This window comes from Alligator sinensis, unplaced genomic scaffold (assembly GCF_000455745.1).
Source record: "Alligator sinensis unplaced genomic scaffold, ASM45574v1 scaffold860_1, whole genome shotgun sequence".
Taxonomy (NCBI): domain Eukaryota; kingdom Metazoa; phylum Chordata; order Crocodylia; family Alligatoridae; genus Alligator; species Alligator sinensis.
The window spans coordinates 3345430-3362263 of record NW_005841923.1 but is presented as its reverse complement, the minus strand read 5'-3'; the positions used below and the strand labels follow the sequence as shown (position 1 = coordinate 3362263).

General features: G+C 36.2%; 1 protein-coding gene across 5 annotated transcripts in view; it reads left to right on the top strand.

Moving 5' to 3' along the window:
- The window catches only part of CHD7 (chromodomain helicase DNA binding protein 7), a 166381-nt gene that overhangs the window by 116384 nt on the left and 33163 nt on the right, over nucleotides 1–16834 (top strand). For all 5 annotated transcript variants that reach the window (XM_006019130.3, XM_006019129.3, XM_025198510.1 and 2 more), the window contains 7 exons: nucleotides 3557–3612; nucleotides 5596–5710; nucleotides 7791–7874; nucleotides 9031–9168; nucleotides 9265–9386; nucleotides 9841–10084; nucleotides 15274–15450. In XM_006019130.3, coding sequence (XP_006019192.1) covers nucleotides 3557–3612; nucleotides 5596–5710; nucleotides 7791–7874; nucleotides 9031–9168; nucleotides 9265–9386; nucleotides 9841–10084; nucleotides 15274–15450 — 936 coding nt within the window. The remainder of the gene's footprint in view (nucleotides 1–3556; nucleotides 3613–5595; nucleotides 5711–7790; nucleotides 7875–9030; nucleotides 9169–9264; nucleotides 9387–9840; nucleotides 10085–15273; nucleotides 15451–16834) is intronic.

The window sequence follows — 16834 nt, the reverse complement described above, 5'->3', positions numbered from 1 at the left end:
TCTTTCCCTTTTCTTCCATCCCAGCCCTGCTACCTATCCCAAAAAATGGATTTGAGGATGTTTAATATTAAACATCTGAAGTACCCAACTGTGCTTTTATTAGAGCTCTCTTGTATGCTAACGTCATCAAAACCATGGTTGCTAGATTAGTAATCAAAGTAAAATTGGTGAGTTCAGGACCGATACATAAAACAAACATGAGAAAAGGTTTCACTGGGAAACCTTTCAGCAAATTAGAGTGTAACAAAGACTTTGTCCAAGCAAAGGACATTAGTTAATGACATTTCTTTTGGAACAGCCCCTTGTCATAGAATTATACTGTTTTTGACACAGTACTTTGAATATGGTCTGGGGGCTGCCAAATAATATATGCATCTTGCATGTACACACACGTGTGTGTACACATACACATATGTCTGTTTTAAGAAGCCTATGACATTGGACTTGAAACTAATTCTTTTCAAATCTATAGATAACAAATTGTAAAATACATGTAATTACATTAATCTTTATCCTTCAGGTATAGAAATTATTTCCTCTTATCCATTTTAAATTCATTATTTTTCTTGCACTGAATGCTTCTATAATAGAAGGGAAACAAAGAAAATAAATTAGCCTAGATATTTTATGTAGTAATTTGGTTATGTCTGTCATGTCCTCTCTCTACTTGCAGTTCTGATCATTTTATTTTGTCTTCCATGGCTGTAATCATTTTGCCACCCATTTTGGGATCCCTCTTCCTGCTGCATCTTCTTGAGATTAGAATGACTGGAACTGAATATATTATTAAAGATAAAGATGTTCATTTATTGGAATGCATTATATTTTCAGCATGTTGTTTCAACTCTTGACACAACCTTTTTTATTTCTTCTGCTAATATAAGATGAACAGATGTTTTTTATTGAGCTTCCCACAATGCCCACATCTTTTGTGAAATGGCTTTACTTAGAATCCAGTGATGTGTATGAATAGTTAAAATTATTCTTATCAGTCTGCCTTACTTTGTTTTTGTCACCAATGAATTTTATTTGCCATTGTACTGACCATTTGCCTAGCATTCAATTATTTTTGAAAGTTCTCTTTGAGTAAATTAAATTATTTTATCAGCAAATGTTTCTGTTCCTATACTGTGTCAATGGAAATTTACCCAAGGTGCTTCACTAGTATGTTTTTTTTTAATCTTCATTTGGAGGAAGTGGTCACCTGAATCATTCTGTGGCATACAGTTCAATCATTTTGTCAATTCAGGCCTCTCTGCTAAGATTGTAACCTAGATTGCCTCCTTAGTGCCTCATCTGTCCTATATACCCTTAATTTCCAAACCTGATATGTACTATTTTAGGGTTCATCTCTTTAATCACCCTACCTTGAGAAACATGTATGTATGTATGTATGTATGTATACATATGTATATATGTGTATATATAACATATAAACAATATACTTAATCTGACATTTTTTTAATGAATCATGACAGAGTTCAGGATCACACTTTAGTGAGCAGTTCTACCACATGCATATTTTGGTTTTGAATTGGTCATGTGTTAATATATTGGCAAGCTTGTGGGGGGGGTTTCAGTGGGAGGAAGCATACAGATTACAGCTTTGCCTACCTCTGTAAAAGGTGGTTTGTTTTTTTATTAATGTAAGGACTACAGACAAAATAACTATCTAATAATCATTAACCAATTTTTTTCCCCAAAGTGTTTATTTTAAAGGGTCATTTAGAAATGAGGTTTGTAGAACGCTGCGTAATAAATACAGTTCTAACTGGTTTGGTAGTCTACTAGGTAATGATGTAGTATTACATTCTGGTGCTACAAATTTTATGCTTAGTCAGGATTTTTTTATATTAAATTTACCAATTGCTTTTAAAATGATTGTTGCCCTTAAATAAAATCAAGAGGTTAGACAACAAAGAGTAAACCCTAATTTGTTTGTTTGTTTGCTAGGAAGTGCTCTTCTAAATGATTGGTTAGGCATAATGGTGCCGACTAGATTCAGATTTGCTCATACTTCACTTTGCTCCTCTGAGTGTGAATATTGGATTCAGGGATAATCACACTTTTCTTCTGTGAAAAACCATGGCAATATTCAGGTATCCCCACTGGAGGTGTCCTCATGAGTGACTGACCCCTAGGGACTTGCTCCCTAGGTTAGGGTTATTGTTCTTCTAAATGGGAACCAAGAGAAGCTGGAAATAGCATCAAGAATAGCTCCCCCACAGTGATCTTGGTAGAGGGCACTGTTACTTTCTTTCCATGATCAAAGCACAGGGAGTGTGGGCTGGGAAAGGAATACATTTCTCCCTTGGAAGAGCATGGGAGTACTGGGAGAAATGGGATTAAAAAAATCTGTGAACTAAAACAGAACTTGGAGCAGCAGCAGCAAAGATAGAATTACCTACCTAATGGAATATTGCTAATACAGGTATTTGACAGATAGTCTCTTTTCTGTAAATATGTTAAAAATCTGTTCTCTGAGATTTGAGAGCAGGGGAGAATGAAGGGCCTTTAGTAGGAAAATAGGTGTATGTACTTCTGAAAATAATGCTCTGCACAGAATCCCTCTGCTGACTCTGGTTACCTGTGCCACATGCATTGATTTTGAAAATTCTGTAGTGTTTCTGCAGTGTGTTAATGCAGCAAAGATGACTTAATTTAATTTGTGACATGAACTAAATTCTAACTTTGAGGCTGAGGCACTGTGCTTAGTTTGTCCTATTGTGAGGTTCAGGAATAATGCTTTGTTGAATTACTGCCATATGTTCTACAGTACTGGGATGGGTTAAGGGCTGTCTTGACCCTCAGCAGTGAATACCCTTGGTTGTGCTGGTTTGTATCACAACTTTAACCTTGCTTTAAATGTAGTTTTTTTTAGGGGTGTTAATTTAATTTGGCTGCTCTGTATATGAGACATCTTGCCTGAACGAATTTAATTGCACCATTGAGTAAAACTAAAACCATGAACAGTGATGCACTAAAATTATAACAGAAGTATAAGGTTTAGTTTTATATGACTTCTTGTTTAGAGTTATTAACTATATGGAAGCATAAACCCCCATTAAAACTCTATTTTAAAACATTACAAAACCCACAATGTAAAGTTGCCATGAGCCAGCCAAAAATAATACATATGGTATTCAGGAGTGCAGTTGCTAATTGGCTGCTGCCTGAGAAAATGGTACACTTGGCTTCTACTTAACACTGTGGGTTTGGCAGAAAGCCAGATTTGGGGTGAGGTTGTGAATGAAGCTGCATGTGGTTAGGGAGGAGTTAAAATGATTCATGTCTTGGAAGCTGTAGTAAGCAGTGCAGTATATACTAGTATGTACTTGGGTAAGCTGATAGAGGAAACTCTTTACCCGTATACTTTCCCCCACTTCCCTTCATATGCATCTTCTGTCCCCCCCCCTTGTGTCCCCCCCACACACACACATTCTCACTCTTCTTAATCAGTGCTGCTTTGGGGAAACCTTCTGCGTTTTAGCTTGAAATGATTTTAATTACTACAAATTATAGTTATATACACAATTTAAAATGTATTTTATTACAGATGGAGAACGGAGAGGAGGTGGAACTGGAGGAATTTTATGTAAAGTACAAAAACTTGTAAGTAAACTATAACTTTTTTCTTTAAACGTGTGTCTATATGTTCTAAATACTTGTTAACAATTTCAGTTTGAATGTGACATACCATTATCATCCTGCTTTAAGAATTATTAATGCCTATGACAAAAAAGCAGATAAATAGTAGACAACAGGGAATAAATATGTCTTGCTCATCAAAATAAGTTATTTCTAATATTCCTTTAAAAACAAGGTGAGTGTACAACAAAATGTTTTATTTGACTCCTAAATCAATTGTTTGCAGCAGTCTTGCTGGCAGTTACATTTTGCAGCTCCAGTGTGGGCAACAGAAACATTATAATACTACTTGGGCCCTGAGCTATAGTGTACTACAGTGGTTCCCACTGGGATGCTGTGAGCAGTCCAGGTGTTGTTTCCACTGCCATAGAAGCCAGGAAAAACTGCCCTGCATGCAGGGCTGTGGCATGGGCAAACACTTCTGCACTAGAGTTCTCTGATGAACCTAAAGCAGGTAGGGGAGCTGGCTTGGGCTGCAGCTCTTCCAGGCCCTGTGCCCCTACCCTTCCTCCCCCTCAGATGCTTCTCCTGGAAACAGGCACGTAGGACAGATCACATATCCCATGTGCCTCTTTCCAGGAGATCATGTGCAGGACTGGACCAGTAAGGACTGCAGAACAAGCTTGTTCTTCTGCCTGCTTTTGGCTAATCAAAGACTCCTAGTGAGAGCATGCATGTGCTGCAGGCCTTCCCTGTCTGGCTGTGCAGCAGGCAGTTGTACCTGGAGGTGGCGTCACTCTTTTCAGAATTGCTGGGGCAGCTCCAACAATGGTTTTCAACCCAGGGTATCACCATATTCAAAAGAGCAATGGAGGGGTGCCCTGATTCTAAAAAACTTGAGAGCCATTGGTGTGCTGAATTTGTATACACCATGGACAAACTGTCGGCTGATGCACCTTTTTAGAGAAGAGACAAAGAATTGGGGAAACCTATTACATTAAAAGGGTAAAATTCATTTAAGAACTGTTTCACATTATAGTTAATTTCAGGGTATTTGACTTCCATTTACACATGCAGCTTGTTTTGTGCCTTTTGTATCATGTTGATTTTACATCATGCCGATAGCTTGAATCCTCTTTATTTTGTTTAATTTAATTTGAATTTCTTTACTTTAACCATGTGTGACAAAAGCTTCTAAGTTACTTAATAGTAACTGTAATATCATGAGGACCTTTTTATTAAAAAAAATAAAAAATAAAAATCTAAAAATAAAAATAACTTAATGGTAGATTTATGGCAACAGAATATTAAATCTTTAAAAAATGTGATAGGCTTAAACTATGAACTGTTGAATATCCCTGAAGTATAACTAATGTTGCCATATAGTTAGGGTTAATTGACTTGCACAGGGCTTCTAATTAGTTACATTGGAAATATGCAGTGTAGAAAGTGATGGATTTAAGGGTATTTTTAGATACCATCAATGAATTTAAATTTGGTTCTACTTTTCAATGTAAAATAGTGAAGTTTATGCGATGTGTTTTGAAGCATTCTGAATGCTCCCAATAAAAACTGTATTCACAACTCTGACTCAGACTATATGTGTGGTATGTATATACGGGTTATATTGATTTCTTTTTCTGACCAGCAGTATTATGAGCTGGTAAGTGCCTTTGCTGTCAGTAAAGGTAATTCATTAACATTTCATTTAATGAAAAAGGTGGTAGCTCAGATTCCAGATAATACAGTGCTAAGAAAATTGCCCAATATAACGTACCATTAAATGTATGTTTAATATTTATATAGCACTTTTTCCAGTGAAGATTTTTTTAAACTATTTTTATTACTTTACAGGGAATTGTAGATTATTATTTTTGAGAAAGGAAGAAACATATGAATCAATTTGTGAAGATTTGAGGGATAGTAGTGGGAAAGCTGGAATGCATGCAATAAAAACATGTGAACATGTATTGTTTTGAACAAGCTTTTCTATATTCCATCTTTTAGCTCTTATCTTCATTGTCAGTGGGCATCTGTGGAAGACCTGGACAAAGACAAGAGAATTCAGCAAAAGATTAAGCGGTTTAAGGCAAAGCAGGGCCAGAATAAGTTCCTTTCAGAGGTATGACTGATTTAGATTTAGAATTGTAGATTTTTTTAAAGGGATATTCTGATATATCTTATATATGCACAAGATTTTGAACATCTGGTTGATATAAAATGAGCTTTCATCCCAGCGTAAAAATGTTCATGGGCTAAATTTAGAGACTTTCAAGTTCAGTTATACAAAGTAAATCATCTTCTCAGTTTATTCTTTCCTGCTGGTTCTTACTTAGTGCTAAATGGTTAATTGCTGACTTGTGTAAACAGGACGTTTCTTTGTCTTCCTGTTGCTTGGTTGTTGTAAGGGACTTCTCACAATTTAATGTGGACTTCTCAGTGTGAAAATGGGATAGACTCGCTATTTAAAGCACCCAAAGGAGAAAGCACAAAAACTCTGCATAATAAAAAATGGGATGGTTGCCTTATAAATTTATGGCTTTTGTTTCTAAAGTTAGCAGTTTGTGTTCATGCATAGAGTTTAGAATTTTGAATATAATGCAAGCCTGGACTTGAGAGCCCTACTTTTAGCTATCTGTAGTGACTTGAAAAGACCACTGTATCTAGGGCTGAGTGTGAGTCCTCTTCAGATTCTGTATCGCATCTCTCGCCTGAGCAGCCAATTATGCCAGAAAAATGCATAGCATTTTACTGATATGGACTACTGCCCACTAGGGATTCTGAGCTTTTGATCCTCAATTTAATTTCACTTAGACACAAGCCCTAGTGCAGTTGGGGTGCAGCCAATAAAAAGGTTAGATTTTCCTGACTTTTACCTATCTCTGTGAAAGCTTATCTTTCAGCAAAATTTGGTTATTTTAGGCCAAAAAGAGTTAGTGACATACTCTGGTTTACGCATTTTATTTATTATAGTAGTTCAAGTTAAGCAAGGCCTGTAGCAAATAGGAAACTTACATAAAAAATTATTATTGGATTCTGACCAAATAAGTAAACAAGGATCTTTGTGTAAAACTTACCAAAATTCTACAATTTTAAAGGTAAAGAGTATGTATGAACATCTATGAACTCTAGGTCAAAACATCTCAAGTTTCTTTTGGGATAAGAAAAGAAAGTTGGAAGATAGCTGTAAAGAATAAATTGTATCAGGAAATTCTAATAACTAAGGAGCAATTGGATTAAATGAATAGTAAAAAAAAAATAAAATAAAAAAGAACCCATATAACTTGTCAAACTTTTTGAAATACTAAGTTGAAATTTGACTAATATAGTATATTACTAATATAATGCATAGACTTTTATGCATCTTACCTATAAGACTATTCTTCATTGACTAGGCCACTTTTTGCTGCTCTTGTTTTTAAGTGAATCATCCTGTCCTGTCTGCTTAACAGATGATTGCAGGGTTTTGTTTTGGGTTTTTGTGTGGGGGCGGGGGTTGTTTTTTGTTTTTTAACTAATCAAATATTCATACACATTATTACTGATCTGTTCTTTTTTTTTGCCCTCCGTCTCCACTATCCACAGTCGCTCAAATAGCTTTTTATTCATTGCTCTATAATTTCTAACTATTTTGCACGCATACCAGCAAGTACAATTTAGTGAATGGAAGAGGGACTTCCACCAAATTGTGAACTTTAGGATGAGTGAAGAGGGGGAGATTTTTGGTTTGATTCCCATTTTTGGAATAATAATCTCTGAATCTTGTTAATAAAGTAGTCAGACAACTGTAGTTATGATAATCTAATGGCGCTTAGTGTACATGGCTCTAATTTCTTTATTGCAAGCTGTAGTTTTCAAGAATGCTAAATGCATTGCATGCCACAAGCCTTTTCGATTGCTCATTAGTGAATTGTAATTTCACACTTCATTTAAAATATTCTTAAACATTCTCTCACAGTAAAAGGTTTCACACAGTAATTAAGAGGCCCAGTTAACAAAGTCTAAGAAGTCTGATTTCCTCACGGGGAATGATCTTGCTGAATTGTAGCATTTCAATTAACATGTTGAAGTTTGCCAAATATAAATTTTATGTCATTATGACCCAAAATATTATTGACTAGTGAAAAATATATTTCTGCTCAAAAGAAGTGCTAATAAAAGATTGCTTTTTCTCCTTTTTTTCATTGGCTGTTCTTAAATAGATTGATGACGAGCTTTTTAATCCAGATTATGTGGAAGTTGATCGAATCATGGACATTTCACATAGCACAGATGATAATGGAGAGGTAAAGGAAACTATCAGTGCATCTTCAGTCTTTAGCTATCTGTTTTTCTAAATATTAATGATTTTGTTGGCAATGTTTTGTTTTAACCCAGTTGAAAGTGTTGATGGAGAATATTATGACAAGAAAACATATATACACATGGTCTAAATTCCTGGATCTAAGATTTTAGGGATCATCTGCTTTTTAGTATTCAGAATACACAATATTTTTCCTAAGCTCTTGCCATCTGTATGTTTGTTAACTTAAATGTATCTATATTTTATGCAACATGACTATCTTCATATGATAACCCTCTAAATGAAAATAGCAAGTTTAAAAAAAAAAAAAGGAATTTACAAAAGATAAAGGTTTTTTCTTGCATACAAGAAAGTTTTGCTCCCCCCCCCTTTAACATAATGCAGTAACTAACTTCTTAATGTTAATAATTCATGTTCACTTAGAAAAGCTAGATTTAAGGAAAATTGAAGTTACGGACTTTGTGTAATGATTTATTTAAATATGATGATCCCACCTTCTAATTCACCCTCTCCAAAAGAAATGGGCACTTTGTTAATCCTATTTTATTGTCATTGTATGAGTATTTAAATTGCCTGCCCCTTGCTTGTTATGACCTCTTGCCCTGAGCAAGATTCGCTTACATGGTTGTGTTCTGAGTAAATTCCACTAAGCCATTCTGTTTTTGAGGAGAATTAAAGGCTTTTAGTCGCACCTATTGCTGTTTCAGTTTTGCTGCATCTGTGAATGATGGTGTTTCCTATTGACGGCTGCTGTTTTAATGATAGTGGGTTGACTGCTGGGAAGTTTCTGATCGCACATTGACTGTAAGAATACAGCTCACTGTATAAATGTGTGGTAAAGGAACTTTCATACCTGTAAAGGCAGCTTGATTTTTATTCTAAAATTTTGGTGGTCTAAAATTTCACTTTGCTACTTGTCTTGATGGTGAACTTTCATCTCCTTCATTAAAATTTTACATCATTAATTGCTGAGATAGGAGCTGCTATTGCTTATCACATTTCTTTTTAAATGTTAAGTCTTACAAATTTGTATCTAGAATATGTATTGTTCAGTACTCCAGCTTTCCTTTTAAACTTGGATCTTTTCTTGTTTTAAATTAATAAAATCTTCTTCTTTCTTAACTATTAATTAAACAAAGCCTGTGACTCATTATCTGGTGAAGTGGTGTTCACTTCCTTATGAAGACAGCACTTGGGAGCTAAAGCAAGACATAGACCAGGCTAAGATCGAAGAATTTGAGAAACTGATGTCTAGGGAGCCAGAAATGGAGCGTGTGGTAAGAATTGGCTCTGTACAGAAGATTTTATTTGAAAATAGCAAAGTAATGTGGTTTTTCAGAAACCACTAATGGGATTTTCTGTATTTGAAACAGGAGCGACCTCCTGCTGATGACTGGAAGAAATCGGAGAGTTCCAGGGAGTATAAAAACAATAACAAACTCAGGGAATACCAGTTGGAGGGAGTAAACTGGCTTCTTTTCAATTGGTACAACACGTACGTAAATTAATTTTATTGGAGAAGTACTGCTTTAGAATAGGTTTTATCATTTAAATTTAATGTTCATATGTTACAATGAGATTTTTAAAATTGTTTAAAGTCTTTTTATTTATCTTGCTTAAATTATGTACGACGATAAAACATTGGTTTTATTTATATTTTTTTTACTTAATATTTTATTTGATTATATTTATTTGTATAATTTAGTCATAATAATAGCCTTGAGAGAGAGTTTTACAGAGAAATAAAACATGTGCAGCTGGAATGCTTCTAATGCATCCATAGATGATACTAGTTGACCATAATTTTGGGACGGTATGATTTCTTTCTAGCATAAATCCATGCTGGTTTAGTAATCTAAAATCTTGCAGATTTTAACTTCATAGGTATCTTTGTTCTGTAGTACCCACGTTTGGAATAGAACCATAAGGCATTTTATTATTATTTTCAGACGAAACTGCATTTTAGCAGATGAAATGGGTTTGGGAAAAACTATCCAGTCCATTACATTTCTCTATGAGATATATTTGAAAGGAATCCATGGTCCTTTCTTGGTTATTGCACCACTGTCAACAATTCCCAACTGGGAAAGGGAGTTCCGCACCTGGACAGAGTTGAATGTGGTTGTGTATCATGGGAGTCAAGCCAGTCGGCGGACAATTCAGTTGTATGAAATGTACTTCAAAGATCCACAGGTAAAATCTGGGTTTGATTTTTATTTTTTTTTATTTTTAAAGTTGTAATCTAGGATAAATTAACAACATTGTATTGTACAGGGTTCTATGTATTATGATAATTAATTAGATACTTTCTGCTGGTAGAGAGTAGGTTCCAGCCAGTGGCAAATACCTATGTTATATGACAACAGTGCTCTCTTTTTAGAGTAGTAATAACCTGGAATTGTCTGAAAATGAAGAAGGGCCATGTAACTATATCAGTAACTTGCACGAGGTTTGCACTCTTTACAGAGAACTGGGAAAGAGCAGCTCAATGGGGAGGCTTCTTTAATTATATCTATACATAAACTGCTACGCAGTTTACACAGCTCTAGCAATAGATCATATTTCATAACTTTTCAAAATATGGTTTGTCAATTTCATTATTAACTTTTGTGAATTTTATGACTTTTCTTGGAATCAGTGCATGACTATGATCTTGGTAATTCTAGTACATGCAGCAAAATGTGGATAGGTGAATAGTTCATGCTAGAAATACAAATATTTGAGACCTTTTCTGTACAGGAAGCAACAAAACAATATTTTTAGAACATAATGCTGTAGTTACTCAAAGTGCACTGAAGTACTAATTCTGAAAATCCGGTTCATCTTTCTGTGTGCTGAAGCATGATGGAGATAGCATAGTTCAGTTACTGCCCTCTTAATTTTTGACAAATCTGTCTACGTTCATTCCATTATTATACAAAATTGGTGTGAGGCTACATTTCCCAGAAGATAGTTTGTTTGGTTTAATAGCCAGTGAGCTAGCAAGTCTTGAGTGCTGACTCTATAGAAGTTAATGGTGTTTGCAAGACAGTTTTAAGATATTACAAGGATATTAAAATTATACTTGTTTTCTGAATAATAGGATGCCAGTTTATAGTTAATGCCAATCACCATGCGTTTATGGAAAATATCTGGTCAAATTAGCTTGATTTCTTTTCTGATGATATTTCAACTTGGGTAGATTAAGGATATATTGTTGATGTTATAGACTTTCCATAAGTCATTTGACTTTGATTTTGTACCACATGACACTTCGATTAATAACCTCAAATTCTAAAAAGCAAATATGGGAAAAATGAAATGGATTAAAAGCATTGTAACTAATCAGTCTCAATGTAATTGTAAATGAGGAATAGCCATTGAGAAGTACATTTCCAGTGCAGGTTCTGGAAGGCATCAGTTGGCCCTAGGCTACCTAACATGCTTATCAGTGACACGGAAGAAAACATGCAGTCGTTGCTGATAAAGTGTGCTGAGGACACAAAGATTGGGCTGATGATAAACAATGAAGAGGACATTTCACAGATACAGCCCAAGTTGGATCACTTGATAAAAATGGAACATGCAAATGACAACTCTTGCAGTGCAGTTGAATGTAAGCTCATACATCTAGGATCAAAGTTAGTCTAAGACTCTTAAGGGGCATCATCTATTTCGCTAATGAAAAAGGAGGCTGAGAGAACTCGATTGGTCTAAAATTACCTATATGAAAAAAGGAATGTGGTAGTAGGGGTTCTTCAGTTTAATAGACAAATATCTAATGCCTGGAAACTGAGGCTAAATAACTTCAGACTAGAACTAAGGTGCAAATATTTAATCATTAAAGTAGTTAACAATTGAAATAACTTGGCAAGGATTGTGATGGATTCTCTATCACTAGAAACTTCCAAAATCTAGGTGGGATGTTGTCGTCAAAGAAAGCTCTATTTCAAACAGGAATACATTTAGAAAAGTACTGTGGTCTATATTAAACAGGAAGTGAAAGAGGCAATTGGATTGATCCTTTTCAAGAATGACTCTGAATGAACTAATGTGATTTTCAGTTTTCAGAATTATAGTTCAGCTTTAAAAGGAAAAAAATGCTTGGTACCAAATAACTGTAATAACGGTGGTCATTCAAATGTGTCTCTGTGATCCCACAGTAGTGTGCTTGAACTTCATGCATGCAAGACTTGATTGTTTTTAATCATCTTTTCCTCTTAGCACTGTACAGGTGCCTTTGCCACCTCATGCTCCCAAAAGAGTGGCATAAAAATGAGATAGCTACAGTTTTCCTTCAGTTCCCTAATATTGCCAATGAAAACGAAATGGAACCTGGCATATGTCCAACTTTCTTTTTTCAGCTTTGGCTAAATTTCACCAAACTCTTCATGAAACCTTCAGAATGATATCAGTTCATCTGGACTGAATATGTCCAGTCAATGCTACTGCTAGGCTGCCAGTAGCACCATATTTCAAAAGAAAAGTCAAAGAAAGGTCTGCTCTTCTTCCTCACTCCTGGGACGTACCTTTTCACCACCTTTGAGCAGAAATGCTGCTTCTCAGAGTTTTGTGGTCAACTCATTAAAAAGCCTGGCAGCTTCCGTCTAGACTTCTGTATAGCTTTGTTGCAGGAATGGCACTGGTCTGCTCCATAACGAGGCAGCCAGAAGCCTGCGACATAATACCTTTCCCTGTTGGGCCCGCTGTATTCTCCCCTCAGAAGCCTTTATGAGTTCACTCTATATTCAAGCAAGAATTCGTGTCTCTGGCTAGATACCATGAGAGGAAGAAGATCCAGAACTCAGAGCAGATCTGGGTAAACAGAGCAGGAATAATAACCTTTTGCATCAAAGGAATTATTTTGTCTTTATCACCTATTTGAGGGAGCTTCGTTATCACTAGTACCAGTACTGGAGAACTTTTAAATAAAAAGCTTTTAGAGTTGCCAGGATTATGGTTGCCTTTAATAAATTGTTTGATTCTCTGACAAAGTTTGGTGCAACAAAGAAGTCATGTTAAAGTGCTTCTAAGGACAAGGCAGCTGGACTTGTTTGAAAGAACATCTTACTCCTCTTCCTCGACAGAAATGCCTCAGGGACAGATTATGGTGCCCATCTGTCCCATCTGTGGAAGCATGGCACCTTGTTTCAGGATGATCTTTATAAACATGCTAAAGCTTGGAGTCATGTGTTCGAGTCTATATGCTTTCCTTTCTTTGGGTAATGCAGGCCTTGGCAAATGACATATTCACGGTGCTGTACATCAACAAGCAAGGAAGTACTCTGTCATTTCTTCTATGCTTAGAATCCACGAGTCATCGCCATAAGATTTAACCCCATTGTCCCTCCATCTTCTGACGACACATTTCATAGGCAGGCACATGGTAACAACCTTAAGCAGTTGTTGCAGATGTCAGTAGTCCAGCCAGTATTTCAGCAATGGGAGAACATGTGCTGGATCTGACAGAACACAGGATGTCATCCAGCAATTGAGCTTCTGTTCCCAAGATGGTGCCTTATCAGATTTCTTCTGCAAAAATAGGTATCAGGCCTGCTAATTGCTCATCTTACCCATTTCTGAGTGATTATCTACAGGGTCACGCGAGGTCAGATCTGACGAGACAAAGGTGATCTTTATAGCTGCTTACTAGTGGAGGCAATTTTGGGCTGGCAGACTGTGTGCCATTTTGTGTGTCCCTTTTTATCTTCCATTCATCTCGCAATGTGGACACAAGTGATAGTCCATAGCCAGTTTTTTGTATTCAGATCCATAGAATCTCCTAGTTCAGCACATTTGATTTTTAGCATTCGCACAATCCTTACACAAAGAAGGAAACGGTGTATTAGGAAAATCAAATCCAAATAAAAATCATGTTATATATAGGAAAGTCAATATAATCTGAACCTAGGTGAAGCTGTAGTACCACAGAACGTCAACTACAGGCTGTACTTGGAACAAGCTGGATTGGCATTTAGTTCTTCCCAAATCCACATTGCAGCAATATTTGACTTCTCATGCCCTCTAACACAGCTGTGCTTAAACTTCACAAATCTGATAGAATTAACATTTCTCAAGGGCTTCCTGCATATTTGCCCATCTATTAGACTCAGCTATATTGAAGATTCTCAACATTATCCTTTCCTGGCTCATAGAGCTTATTTGAGTCACTGTTTGATTGATCAGTACAACAATTTACCCATAAAACAAGTATTTTATTTTACTTTTTTTAACAGTCATTACCCTAGTGCAAGTTCTGAGACCTTTTGGTTGGTTATCCCTATATAACTGCTGGAAGTCCAGCCCTATGTGGAGCCCTGAAGTAGTCAGAGTTTAACATAAATCAGTTGGTTAACATATTGGTCTCCTTCCAATGGCATATTGATGCTAGAGGAGACGAAGTTACATTCCAGAGTTAAACTCTATTACTTGGACAAGACGTTAGGTTGTTGGCTTATCAGAAGGCTGCTCCATTTCATCACAGAATTTCTATTCACCATTAGTCTGGTGGCTTGTCAAAAGACACTCCGTTTCATCACAGAATTTCTAAGTGGACTGAACCACAGCTGCACATCCAGCTGTTCTGAAAAATGGTGAGCTGCTTAGTACAAAGATGAGGGGAGGCTTGATATGCAGCATCTTTGGTCTGCTTCAGGAATGTCTTAGTATTTTAGATCCTTAAAGGCAGTAGTATCATGATGCAAACCATTGATGTCTGTTAAGTGTTATGTCCTTGACGTGGCAGCTGTGTCTGCTGCCATTCATTTTATTTGAAGCTGCTTCATTCCCACCAACCAAGGATGAATTATATATACTAGTCACCTACCATGGCATCCAGCTGACTCAAAATAGAAAACTGATCTCAGTTACGTACTGTACAGTAACTGTGGTTCTTTGATGACATAGTCAGTGTGGATCCCATAACCAGTCCTTCCTCTTCGAAGAAATATTGGTTTTGAATTGGGAGGGAATAGTGGTTGTTTCAGCCTTTGTTCTTGTGTGGGAGCATTAATCGGCACAACCCCTCCCCCTGATCTTAATGTGCATATATGAAGTTTGTGTATCTCTACAGTGGGATTTACAGTAACAAGGAATGTTTCTACTAAAGTATTTGTGTAGTAATAGGTTTGTAAATACTATGCACAGATCCTACAGTCATGCACTGACCCTGGTCCTTTCTTGGGCAAAAATAAATAAGTATAACAGCCAGTATAAAGCCATAGACAGTGTTTGCATTCCTCTGTCATATTGCCAACATCAAGGACTGGATTAACTTTAAATGGTTTGCTCATTACACACATCTTTGTACTTTTTGAAATATAACAAGAGTTTGAGAAAACTGAACTTTTACCTTCTTTGTTCATTGGTAAGGTTTCCCACTATAATAACTGCTGTTCACTTAGGGTCGTGTGATAAAGGGGTCCTACAAGTTTCATGCCATCATCACTACATTTGAAATGATTTTGACTGACTGCCCTGAGCTGCGAAACATTCCGTGGCGTTGTGTGGTAATTGATGAAGCTCACAGACTAAAGAACAGAAATTGCAAGCTCTTGGAAGGACTCAAGATGATGGACCTGGTCAGTGGGTGTTTTTTTGGTTTTCCTATACTTAAAATTGTCCTGGTCTGTACCATCTTCAAAATATTTAATTCTTTTTTCCTGTTTTCCAGTTAATCAGCTCACTCTATTAAGATAATTTTATGAGAACTCTTTAAAGGACTTTCTAGACAGTCATATGGACACATCTCTAAACTGGGAATGTTGAAGTGCTGAATACTTCTCTGATTCCCTCCTTAAATCTTGAAAACAAATCTTTCCTTCAAAGAGAGAATCCAGAGAAATCTTTGCCTTTGATTCGTAACTTTGCTTTCATTTCATATTATTTTTTTAACTCTTTGCACTATTTAAACATTGACAGTTGTTTGTTTTTAAATGTATATAAGCTTTAGAACATGGTCAAGCTAGATACCATTTATGTATATGTATAGTATAGTATAGTATGTGGGGGGCTTGTTTTGGGGGATTTTTTGTTTTTAACCATAAAAATACAGTTTTATCTTCTACTTTGGATTCCTTAAAACATAAGAGGAATGAATAGTAGATTAGACTCCAGAATTGAACATTGTCTTCCAACAAGAAACAGAAGTAATTTTTTATTTGTTAATATAAAAAAATACAAAATTTAATGTGCGCAAACCAGTCTTTTTATTTTAATTTTTTCCTTGTAGGTCACTTCTGACCTTCCTCCCAGAGGACATGAAGCTTAATCAATGTATATTTATAAACTGTTGTATAAAGACGTTATTTATTAGATAAGTTACCAGAGGAAGAAGAATGGTCTTATAGTTGTGGCAGTTGAGTGGGACTTGGGGCATCTTGTTTCAACTTCTGCTCTAGTACAAAATTCCTGTTTGCACTTGGGCAAGTCACTTATTATATCTCTGTGCTTTCATTTCCCATTTATAATGTGAGGATAATGGCACTTTATTTCTCTTTCTGACTGTGTTGTCTATTTAAACTAATATTTTTGGAGCAGGCCTCTTTTTTTTTGTTGTTGTTAGGTTCCTGACACGCTAGGGCAGTGGTTTCTAACCTTGTTAGACTGTGGACCAGAAGTGACTGCAGACTGACAAACTGCGGACCAGCATACTGCAGACCAGAAGTGACCCAGCATATTGCGGACTGGCAGCCAATCCTTTTTTTTTTTTTATACTAAAAGGGTTTCCTGCCAGTCCACAGAATGCCGGTCACTTGCGGACTTCTGGTCCAGCAGCCAAACCTTTGCAGCCCGATACCAGGCTGCGGCCCAGGGGTTGGGAACCTCTGCACTAGGGCCTCAGCTTAGATGGGCTTCATGGCATTAATGTGACAAACAAATAAGTATGGTCTTTCCCATTTATTCACAAAACCTAAATAAAACTGTTTAAAAAGTTGGTTGTCTTGTATTGCTTAAGCAATACAT